This window comes from Lagopus leucura, unplaced genomic scaffold, assembly GCF_019238085.1.
Source record: "Lagopus leucura isolate 7727_CA_CO unplaced genomic scaffold, USGS_WTPT01 Super-Scaffold_100022, whole genome shotgun sequence".
Taxonomy (NCBI): Eukaryota; Metazoa; Chordata; class Aves; order Galliformes; family Phasianidae; genus Lagopus; species Lagopus leucura.
The window spans coordinates 7,211,381-7,224,007 of NW_024962275.1; the positions used below are offsets into that span (position 1 = coordinate 7,211,381).

At 46.9% G+C, this 12,627-nt stretch overlaps 1 protein-coding gene across 1 annotated transcript in view; it reads right to left on the reverse strand.

Annotated features, from left to right (window-relative positions):
- PAPPA (pappalysin 1) overlaps positions 1-12,627 on the reverse strand; it is a 173,381-nt gene that overhangs the window by 75,909 nt on the left and 84,845 nt on the right. The window contains exons 8-9 of the mRNA XM_042878915.1: positions 10,740-10,868; positions 9,128-9,219 (exon numbers count right to left, since the gene is read on the reverse strand). Coding sequence (XP_042734849.1) covers positions 9,128-9,219; positions 10,740-10,868 — 221 coding nt within the window. The remainder of the gene's footprint in view (positions 1-9,127; positions 9,220-10,739; positions 10,869-12,627) is intronic.

The window sequence follows — 12,627 nt, forward strand, 5'->3', positions numbered from 1 at the left end:
CATTAATGCCACACTAGTGAGGTGGGGGAGAGACTCAGCATGTGCCTGGTGAGCCCGAGGAAGGGGTAGAGCTCCACATAATGGAGACTTGCTTCCCTCTTGCCCTGTAGAGACGTATCAAGGCATAGGACAGATCTCTGCCATGCCCCAGAACAGCGGGACAAAGCAAAGCAGCTCATGCTGCAGAGCACTGTGTCCCAGTTTGAGCGAGAGCCTCAGCAGACACCTCTGAGAAAGGCTCAGCTCTGGAAAGGCTGTGGTCAGCAAGCAAAAAGCCTCAAAAACAAATCCAAATACACGAAAATACCTATTTTTTGGAGTTGTCATTTAATGAAAAGAGGCTTACTTCTTTAAAAAGGAAAAAAAAAAAAAAAAGGACAGCCCTACTGTATTAAAAATACTCAATCTTCAACCTATGAGTAGTCAGACGTACACTTGCAGTGACACACTGGCACCCAAATACATCCTGCTGCACGTCCACATTGACATTGACACTGACACATGCACACACCTTTTACACAGCCCCAGTGATACAAACACAGCCAGAATCTCACAGCCTACTTCCCCTGCCTCCCCGAAGCTTGGACTTCTTTTCACGAGAGGCACTGAAGTAAGCACAACATTTATATAGCCAACACAGTCCTGCACTGGCTCCAAATGTTCCCTCCTAATGCGATGATAAACGTAATGGGCTTCTGATAAGATCATGTGTTTGGGATAAAAGAATACTCAAGACCTACTCCAATCAGATGACTTAATTCATGCTCACATGGATGGGAAGGCAGCCCTTGAATAGCTGTGATCCAGGCCAGTGTGTGATCCTAACAGAGGCTAATTTGTTCCTGATTATGCTTAAGACCCCAATAAATCTGTCTGCTCGGAGCCTGCAACACCCGAGGGAGGAACCGAATGGAGAGACTGCGATGTCTGAATTCAGTGGAGCCTGCCTGAATGATTAACAAAGTCTCACTGAGCCACACTGTCACCAGCCCCTCTGCAGCGCACGTCCCTTGCCTGCAGTGCCCACTCACATTGACGTGATGGGAAAATGATGAGGGAAAGCAGCTTCTTATTTTTCTTCTGGGGAAGATTTGCAAGTCCCCGTGCTGACACGCCATCCTGAAGCCATGCTTTGAAGGGAGCACTGGTGAGATGAGAGGGCACGTTTCCTTCCTCCTGGTTTCCTACTTGGAAGTGGTGGCAAAAACAGGAACTTCTGCAAAACCCTTCCCAGCCACTGAGGAGGGGATGAGGTCCCATTGACCTACAGCACCCAGCTGCTCGTGGCTCAGACTGCTGACCCTCAGCATGCTCTGCGACGCTCAGCAGCTCTGAGGTTGGGCTTTCTCTTTTCAGAAGCAAACTGGAAAATGACCACATTGTTTCTTCCCGTGATTGCCCTCCCAAAATAAAAACCAACCAAGGCTTTTTCCCTTTCCACAGTGCCTGAACATTGCTCGGTTAAATCTCCACAGCCCTTCAGGCTCACAGCCCAGGAAGGCAGTGTCAGGATGTGTATTTCTAGTAGGCAATAGCAAACATCTTTGTTTCCATAGAGGTGCAGAATGCCTTTTCTGATCTGTTCTTGGCTGCTGTTCCATGAAATTCATCCAGGGCCTTGATAATATAATCTAATTTTTGTCTCCACAGAGGTCTGTAGGCTGCAAAGCCCTGATGAAGGTCACGGGGATGTGTTGGTTGAACAGGACCTGTGCCATGGACTGCATTCATCAACACCACTCACTTTAGAGTGGAATCTGATTCAAATAATATATGGGGGAAGAGAACATGAAGTAAATCTGATTTTCCTCAAGGAAAAATGACTTCAAAAAATTAAAAAGCAGTTGCCTGCAAATCCAGCTTAAACCTAGAACAGCAAAATATCTGCAGGCATAGCACCTGGCAGCAGGAGACAGCAGCTCTGGGGGATGACAGCAGATGCTCAAGGATACTGAGCTGAACTCAGGGAGCATGTGCTCATTCAGGCAGTCAGAGCTGCTTTTATCTGACAAAGCCCTCACTGAGGGCACCAAAATGTCAGAGCCAAATCTAAGTCACAGAATCACAGAATGGTTTGAGTTGAAAGGGACCCTTAAAGGCCACCTGGTCCCATGCCGTGCAATGCACAGGAACAGCCACAGCTCCATCAGTGCTCAGAGCCCCAACAGTGTGACCTTGGGTGTCTGCAGGGATGGGGCATCCAACACAAGTCCCTTGTTTTGGGATGGTGGGAAAACAAAATCTTTGATTTAGTGAAGATTTCTTTGACATCCACAAAGGGGGTTTGTTGGAGAAACAGATTGGCAAACCTGGTATGTTTCCTAGAACTTGCCTATTGCAACTGGACTTCAAGACCCAGAATAACTGTGGGGCTACTACTGTGTGTAGCACCACAAAATGATGAGAGCTCCATTTATCCATGCTTCTGAAGGTGCTCAAGCTTAGTGCAACACACAGTGTTTTATACAGCCCCATCCCCTGGGTTCAGAGACAAAAGGATGCACCAGGTAGGGCAGAGGGCAGTGCCTCCTCCCCACCACCACCACCTGTTCAAAGCGAGGGCAGAAAAACTCCAGTGACACGAACCAAGTCTGGCACGCATCAGGAAGCAGACATGCAGGATATACACTTATCTGTGATAGGCAGCCTTCCACCTCATTAAAAAAAAGAGACATAAAGAGATCCACTTCATAGCAGAGGGCACATCCTCTGACGAGGCTTTTAATGTCCAAGCTGCATGGCCAACATGCTGGGGACAGACACTTGGGGCGGCTTCCTGTTTTCAGCCAGGATGCACTGACTGCCTTCAGCTTAAGTCTTCTTTTGTGTCATAACTACTATTATTTTTTTTAAGGCCAGACAGAATAATAATAAAAAAAAAAAGAAGTATTTTTAAGCTCAGCTGTTTACTTGGGGATCCTTCCAACTATAACAAGCCTCATGCCACATAACTATTTGTCCGAGTTAAAAAAAAAAAGAGGAAAAAAAGAAGGGAAAAAATGGGGGACACAAAAATGCAGAAGCATTGTCTCAGAGTTACCAATTGTTGGAGTGGAGCAAGCTGCACATGTTAACCCCTGGAAGGTCCACTCTGACCTCACTGCAATTCAGCAGCTCCTGCAGGACTGGGATCTGACCCGTGTCACTTAATGGCACCTCCAGCATTGCTCCTGGTGTCCAAAGATGAGGAGAAATGTATCCAGAGGTTTCCAGCACAACAGCAGGAACAGTTCCACTGCAGATCTACATGGCTGGAGGCTGAGGGAGCGCAGAACCTGCCCGTTTATTTCTGAGAGCTTCACCTTTGGCTGCAGCGGGAGCAGGGTGAGCAATGCGGCTGCTTCCAGGATATCTGCTAATCTCTTCTTTAGCACTGCAGAAGCCAGAGGCAGAGATATTTCCTGCTGCAGCAAAATATTCGAGAGTTATTTTCCTTCCTGGATATTCTGATCGGAAAAGACACAACACCATTGCACAGAGCTCGGGCAGACCTTTCCAAATCAAGTCGCCTATCAATACACGGTGACATTTTCCTTCAATGAAATAAAGCAGACACTTTGGAAATGAAGTAAAGGCGGGTGTTGCAATCTACTGCAGGGCATCCAGGGGCCTTGCAGGAGGCAGCTGTATGCACGACATGAGCTTTGTGGCAGTGCGTCCCTGGGTTGGGTCTTTGATTGATCACATTGGGATGGGAGAGCAGTCAGAGTGCAGCAGTGATGCAATTGATCCACACGCTGCAGATACAGTTCTGGCTTCCTCGCATTGCCCAGCTCAGAAACTTGATATTCACCTCCAAGAACGCAGAGTTCTGTCACTTAAGCAGAGGAATATTTTGTGCTGCTGGCAGTGGTGGAAAGACCCTACATGTTCGGTGTGTAGCCAACAGGAGCCACTGTGGCCTTCCCTCCATGCTAGGGGAGCACAACAATACCTTAAGAAGAAAGGACAGATGGAACTCACAGCATTTTTCTGATGCAACACACAATAGCCCCATGATTGTTCTGAATCTTGAAGCTAGCCCAGTTGCAATCCTCTTCCACCCAACCTTGTTTCCCTCTCTTGGTGTTTGGATAAATTGCAAAAGCAGTGCTGTATTTCCTTACACAGAGTTATTTCCTTACACAGAGTTATTAGCTGCACTTGGAGCCCGTTCAACTGCAAATCTTGAGATTTCTGTCACACGAGGCAGCAACTGCTCCCATTGACACCTGGCCGCTTGCTGAGAGCCTGGGAAGGAGCCCAGGAGGAAAACTGTTGCTGCCACTCACTAAGGAAAACAAACAGCTTGTTTGTGCGTGTGGTTGGATGTTATTGCAAAGGGAGGTCTTGTGCCCGGCATCACCCTCAGAGCACAGCAAGCTGCTGTTGAGTCACGGAGGGTGCTCCAGGGAGGGAAGCATGACCGGCTGCGGAAGCCTCTTTGATCCACCAGGAGTGCAATGCACGAGGGACACAGCAAGCAGAGGAGAAATCCACTGCTGGGCTCTCGCTGCAGCTGTGTCCTGGACTCCAAAGCTGGATTGAGCTGGGCTGGAGTCACTGGCCAAGAGAAAAATGCAGGCAAATGCCACCCCAGCCCACACGCTCCTCCACAAGAAAGCAACTGTCCTTTGTGCTTTGCTGCCTGAGATGCCTGTGTGCTGTGGTTCGGCTGGCCCTGCTAAGACAGCACTATTAATGATGACAGTCTGAAAATCACTTTCAGAGACTTCATGACGATGTTGTTATTACTAACTTGCCAAATGAGTGCTTAGACATTTTGGAACATGTAGCCACACTCCCATGAGCCGCAGGAAACAGTCAGCTTCAAAGTATTTGCCTTAAGCTGAAGGATTCACACAAATACTATCTGTACAGTGCCAGTCAGTAAATTAATTGCTATCTGCTATGAAATTCTGCTATAGATCCTCAGCTTCTCCATCCACGGCAAGCCGCTTCCTCACTGCCTTACTCCTATTGATGCACCATGAGATGCTGACCTTGTCCTGCTAGACAATTCTGCTTCTCCCATGCTGTGCCCTGCTGTGAGCCCTCGGTGGGGTAACGCCAGGCCCTGAGTGCTGTGTGTGGGAGAAATCCCCATTAGCTGCTGCATCACAGCCGTGCTCCCGTGCAGGGGACAGGAGGGGAGGGAATGGGATGCTCTCAAAGCATGCCCACAATGAATATGGATGGTCATCCATCAATGTGTTTTAAGCACATTACTTCTCTGTCAGAAAGGGAAAAAAAGAAAAAGAAAAAAAAAAAAAAAAAAAAAAAAAAAGGAAAAAGAAAGAAGGAAAGGAAAGAAAAGACATATAAAATTAAGTTTGTGTCACTCATTTAACACTGCAATTTCCCCAGAGGATTATGCACCAAACGGAGATAGCAAGCTCATGAATATTAATCATTTCCCTGAATGCAATGCAGCCCTCCAAACAATAAGATTAGGGGAAAGTGCTATGCTTAATTTATGGATAATGGGAGAGGTAAAGGACAGAGCTCCCACAAAGGTAGGGCTCACAGCTGGAGGGAGAGGCCTCCAGGAGGAGGAGGGCAGATCCAGATTTGTGAGGGACCAAACAAGCTCTTGGGGCCAAGCGGCAGCAAAAGAAAAGGTGTTAACGGATCGCTGACAAATTAAAATCATACTTCTCTCCGAACAGCCACTGTGACTAATGCTGCAAGCACGCCAGAAATCGGCGGCAAACTCAAGAGCTAAATACGTTTCCTTTCTGTTCTCTTCCACTCTGTGCCTCCTCGTGGTGTTTCGCACCCCAAGTCCCAACCCAGTGCCCAGGGAGATGTGTGTCTGACCCCACACCCTCAGCCAAAGGCAGCAGAAGTGCTGCCCCGCACTGCTGTACAAAGGCTTCAGCGAGGAGCCCTTCCAAGCAAAGGAGATAAAGTGCAGCAATAATAACACCAGTGAGATGTGGTTCAAAACCCCATAAATTACCAGGCAAACTTACAGCTAGATAGAAGTTTTGCAGCCACTTTCCAGCTGGTTTGCAATGAGTCTATCGGTCTTTACTCATCTCTTTTCATATTACTCTCTCTCCCCCTCCCTTCTTTTTTATTGATCTCTGCATCTTTTCTATTATATCCTTCTCTTTCTTCAGCACTGGAGAGCTAAATCAATGCATAATGCACATCACACTCAACAAAAGGAATGCAAATGAAAGCAGCACTCTTTTTCAATGCACACACATATATCTGGAAGCATGTGCACGATGTTTGTGGGAGAGTGCACACCAAGGACGAGGTGCTCAGCTGCTTATTAGACACCCATTTCCCAACAGCCCGGTGGGAACAGATCGAGCGCTAAAAGGCTCTGGGTTTGCACAACTGCAAATCGTAACTCTTCCAAGTGGGGCCTGTTTTGCACGGGATTTTGCTGGAGTTTGCTCAGCAATGCCAAAAACCAGGTGTCCTGGGTGAAACCACAAGCAAGGTGAAAGCAAAGCAGCCGGGAACAGGAGAGGGGTACGTCAGTCCCTGTGGTTCACTCCTATTCCACGAACCAAAAGGCAAAGTGAGGCCCCTGTGCAGGGCAGATATAAGATGCAAAATCTGCTCCGCGAGGGGGGAAAAAAACAACAACAAAAAAAGAGTACAGGTGATAAATTTCAGCACGAGGATGGGCGAGCATGCCGCAGAACTTCAAAATAAAGCAGCGCTGCCAGATGCTCCCATTAATTAATTAATTAATCTCGCTGTCGCTCTTCAGCATGTTGCAGGGAGAAGATGCTATTAATCTTATCTGTTTTCTTTGAGTCGGCTTTGTGTGCAGAGAAGGCCAGGACAACCTGACAGCAAAGACCACACAGTTTTGTCCCTGCCTCCCTCCCCCCTCCTCCCAGCAGAGCAGATTGATCCGCTGTTATCTGATTAGAGAGGAGAGGAGGAGGGAAAACAAAACCAAGAAGAAGGAAATAAAAAAAAAAAAGCCTAATTTTATTACAGGCACTGGAGCAAAGTGTCTTGTGGCATTTATTCAAAGGAAAGTCAGATCAATAAAGAAAAAAAAACACGTTAACATCGTGATCCTAAAAGGCAAAGGGACTAAAAGAGAGAGAGGGACACCTGCAAACAGGCTGCCTCTGTCCATGGGGATGGCAGCACAGCTGGATGGCAGCCTGAGCCACGGGCTCCAGCACTGAGGCTGGAGCTGACTTTTAAGTTGGCCCTGCATGGACCAGAGACCTCCAGGGATTCCATCCAGCCTCCACAACATTCACAAGATCAAACCCTACAGTCCTGATTCTGTAAAGCCTCTGTACATCATGGGAGGCTCACTGAGTTCTTCAGTGAATAGGAGAGAAGGACAGTGCTGAGGCACTGGTGCAGGCTGCCCAGAAAAGTGCTATGGCCAGGAGGGATGCGGCTTTGGGCACCTGCTCTGCTGGGAGGTGTTTGTGCCATCAGCAGGGGTTGGAACTCAATGGGCTTTAAGGTCCCTTCCAATTCCATTCTGTGATTCCCAGGGCACTAAAAAGCTGCACACTGCAACAAGAATATTGCAGCATAAACAACAGTCTGAAATAACTTGTTGTTGTCCTACAAGATTATAACATGTATTAGCCTCATAAACATAGAAATAAATTACGCCTTATTTCCCTCTACTCCTCAAACAGGGACCAAAGCAGTCTGTATTCTCCAAGAAAACCCCACCAGCCTCAAAGGAGACTTTTGTTTGGCTAAAGACAGTGGACTCAGGGTTGTACCCAAACATAAAGGTGGGCTATGGCCAAAGAACTGACGTGGACCAGGGAAATGAGACCTACGAGGGTGCACAGCTCCATCCCCAGCCCTTGCTGGAACCAATCTCGGGTCATGCCTGACTTTCCAAAAACCCAAAACGTTTGCATAAGTGTTTATTTCGCTTTCAAAATATTATGACTAATATATTTCAGTGCTTGAGGTCTAATTCAGCAAATCACTTGAAACACAAATGTCACTTCAAGACCACCAATAGTCACAATTAGCCCTGACCATAAATATTCTCATATTTCAGTAGAGCTATTTACATATGTAAATATGGAAATAAGTACATCACCGAATCAGGCCTCAAGTATGACTGTGTGGGATGCTGAAGTAAAAATGCGGTGGATGAGACAAGCAGTTCCCAGCTTACCACCCAAGGGAAACGTGTTGCCTGTGAGGTCTGTTATATGTTGTTCCAGCCACAAGAGATAATCATCAGATTGCCGAAAAGAGCAAATTTCAGTCCTGCCAACATTATATTAACTGCTCAGGACTGATGCCCTGAGCTGAAGGCATTGGATCACAAGATGGGACAGACAGAGCATTCGCTTGGTTAGTCCAGATAAGGAATCCCATAAACCTCTTGAGGAGAGACTGATCCCTTATAAACATTAACTTTGGTTTCAGAAGGTCTGCATGTCTCATCCTTTCCCGGATCTCCAAGTCCTGTTTGGGAAATGCAATCCCCCAATGCAGGGCTGCCCAGCACAAGGTTCAGTGAGAATTGGTCTTTTCCCTTCTCTGCCCCCAGCATTCCTAGAGAGTTTAATAAATATGTAAAGCTCACAAACGCAGCCCTGCTATCCCAGATAGCCCGAGCATCTTCCGGCCATTGTGCTTCCAGGTTTTGCTAATCAGAGCAAACCAGGCTTGCAAATGAAATCTGATTAAGTAGTTTTCACCTCTCAAAAAGGGGATTAGCCAGACCTTTGATCTTCAGATACTGATTTGCAACTCAAAGGAGGTGTGACCTCAGCTGGACTTGCTTCTGGTCTCAGCCCCTTCCCCTTTCACTCCTCCTCCTGTTTACCAGAAAAAAACCAGTTCATGTCTTCTCACGTAGCCAGATCTAAAGCCTATTGAAGGCGGTGGAAAGCCACCCACTGACTTCAATGGGCTTTGGATCAATCCCACAATGGCTGACTTAGCCCTAAGTCCTAGGTTGTTTCAAAGCCAGCAGAACCAATTTCCCATCAAAATGACCAGAAGCTGGGAAGATATGTTCGCCTTTCAAACCTACAAATTCCAACTTTTTTTCCTCTTCCATGACAACTCTTCAGCTGGAGATGCTGAAAATACTGTTGATTTTTTTTCCTCGCGCCTTGCATACAGCAGTTGCCCACCAGTTGTAAGTGGAAAGGCTCTGAGCCAGACTTACCAATGCAATTAAAGGATAACTCCTGCAGGCAGAACAGGGAGCAGCCGTCACCATTGATCTTATTCATGTCATCACATTCTTCCCCCAGGTCTCTACAGGCAGGGCACAAACAAGAAAAATGAGTCAGATGGCAAATGGCGTCATCCCAATGATCTGCAGAACCCCAAAGCCCTGACATCCCATGGAGTGGCACTGCGTTCCAACCCTGGACACTCCTCTCCTTTCTTTCTTCAGCTCCTACTTTCATCATCCCTGGTTCACAGACTTGCCTGGCCACTTCTCTCCTACACATGTGGATACCACTTGCTGTTCTCTGATGAGGATATGAGCAACTTCCTTCATAGCTGGTGTGGCTGCAGCTCAGCAGGTGGGGAGAAAGAGAACAGGAATCTCTGAAACCCTTTGTATTAAATCTGGAAAGGCCAGTCTATGACCCCAGTATGGAATAACAAGGTACAAAGCCCAGCGGGGCTATTCCAGGTGACAGCGGTCTGCAGGCACTGGGTGGTGTCAGGGATGGGGTCCTGCCTTGTTCCAGCCCACGCTGTTGCTTGTTTGTAGAGTGCAAACCAGATGAGAAAGAGGCTCCACAGCTGCAAGTGGGGACACAACTAAGCACACTGTGACACAGTCTGGTTCCTGCTCGCTCGTGAGGCAGCTCAGCTATTGTTCGACGCTTGCTGCAAAGCCACAAGTGATGTTTGAGGAATGTGCAAACATAACAGTAGGAGAAAAGTTATGGAAAGCAAAATTAATCTGTCTTTCTCCACCTCTCTCTCCAAGACTGGCCTGGATTCATAAGTCAACTGGCTGCTCTGTTTGATTTTCCTGCCTGTTGGGCCTCATCCTGCAAATACTTGCTGCCAGGTATATAATCTGACAGAGCTGTGCTGGTGACTGCTGATCAATAACATTTCAAGACAACAACACTGGCTGGATTAAGCATTTGTTTGTTGTTACTTCTGTAATCATAATTAAACAATCTTATGCCACAAAGCTTAGAAGCAGGTGTCCCTGAAGTCCAACACAGTAAAAGAACAAACCTGAAAGCAGTTGTGAATGACTGTTTTACACTTCCAGTGGCCTGGGGGCTGGCAGCTGCTGAGAGTGAGGGGCTTACTCAAAGTGTGCAACCCCCAGCAGCAAGTCCAACGCTTCCAAGTGCACACAAGTCCAACAGGAGGATGCATCAGGAACCGAGCAGGCCACTTGGGGCTCTACCCTGTCTAACAGCTGCCAGGCACATGGGGCTTCATGTGAGAAGACAGCATCAAAGACAGTGGGAATTCTTCCAGCATAAGAGCTCCATACAGAAAATGTCACCTACATGCACATGTAACAAACAGCACAAACAGCATACAGCGTGCTTCATAGCAATCCTGCTGGACTCCACTGTCTGTATCTCTGTCTATATCTACTGGTGCCAGGACAGCAGGGCCTAAGTTCCAATTAAACGTCATCGTCCTGGTAATCATCAAGCACATGAGTCATTACATGCAGATGAAAGGTAGCCTAAGCTAAGGAGACATCAGTGGTCATCACTTTATTTTTGTGCTCAGATTGTGGCTGGGTAGATGTGCTCACATTTATCTGTTTGCTCTTCCAGACTTACGTTTGGATAACTCCATCTCCACAGTACCCACTCCCAGAGACGTAGACAAGTGCTGGGGAGGGTTCACTCTGCTCTGCCCCGGAAACAACGACGACCTGGTATGTGTAGGTGGTGCTGTCGCTCAGCTCCCTGCAACACAAGAGGAAATATTGAGTGACAGCCCATCAAAGGCAATGACAAAGGGCAGAGAAGGAGTTACTGCAATGAGGGCTGGCCAACAGAAAGCAAGTCTTGGTTCCGTCAGGCCCTCAGAACATTTTTTCATTTTGACGGGGATAATTTTTGGTTGGCTGCTTCTTTTTTTTGTGAGCCCCGTAAATCCATGCTTGACTTAGGCACAGCTCTGAGCACATCCTGGTGCAGCTCTTGACTATGGAATCACAGAATCATTAAGGTTCTGGGAAAGACCAAGATTACTGAGTCCAACCCCAACCCAACCCCGCCATGCTCACTAACCATATTCCTCAGTGCCACACGTCCACGTTTCTTGAACATCTCCAAGGATGGTGACTCCAGCACTCCCTGGGCAGCTGTGCCAATGCCAGATCACCCTTTTGGAGAATAAATTTTCTCTAATGTCCAACCTGAAACCTCCTGTGTTTGACAACTGAACTACTCGCATGTTGCTGCTGAGGTCCATGCCTGCTGCACAAGTGGCACTGCACCAGCACTGACCCCACCTGTGCACAGTGCTGAGTGGTCACAGCACTGCTGGCACCCAAAGAAGCAGCCATAGGCTCTGTTGTGCTCAGGGACAGCACTACCTGCAGCTGATGGCACAGATCACGTAAGGAACTCAAAACGCTCTGCAAACACCGATTACGTCGTCGACAGCTCAGTCCAACTGCAGCTGCAGCCAATAGGAATTTATCTATTGATCTCAGACAGAATTGGACTGGGGCTGTTTCTCTGATAGAGAACTATGTTACCTACTTTGTGTACAGGTACTAAACCAGCAGAGTTAAAGGGAAGCTCTCTTCACTTTAAAAATAGGATTCAAACCATTGTCCTGGATCACGGTATTAGCATCTAAACAGTCACAAAAAGAATTACCAGCCTGTTCCATATTTATACAGAGCCCTAACTGCTTAAATCCTGTGAATCTCTGAACAAGACAAGATTTTTTTTTATATATAATACAGAAAAATATAAACCTAATGTGAATATTTAGGTCTTTCATGGCATGTTTTATGTTAGCAGAACTTAAGATGTTCCACAAAGAAACTCATTACCGTTATCCTCATTGTGCTGATCTGCAAAGCCACAGAGCAGGGGAGATATTTATCCTCTATAGAGCACCAAGCCATTGAAGCAGGCATCGGTGGACTGAGGTCCAGGTTGGTGACATTACTATCTCCTTACAGCACTCATTAAATTAACAAGCACGACTTTAAGTCCAATACCACACATCATATTTTACAACAAAGCTGCTTCTCATGCCTGCAGCATAACTACCACGGAATGAAACACGCGCTTTCACACAGGGGTTTGATTCTTTGCTGCCAAACTTTAAATTGTGGATAAAACTCAGTGGAACCAAAGCATATCACCAGTGTTTTCTTATTGATTCTTGTTGGCAACAGCCTGCAGTATCTATTGGCTAAACTTGAGAGACCTCAGGTAGCATGAATCTCAATTTGTCCATGCTGGGGAGATACCTACCGAGGTATTAGTGTGGTTGTTTAATTAGAGTGCAAGTTATCCAACTTCTGCCCTAGTAATACCCTGTATAAAGCTGTCATGTGAGCCAACCAGAAAAAAATTACATGAAATAACTTCAATGGCCAAACACACCCCGATGTGTATCACTGAGGTTTTCACTCCTAGATAAATCCGCTGATTAAGATCATCGAATCATTGAGGTTGGAGAGAACACCAGGATCACGAA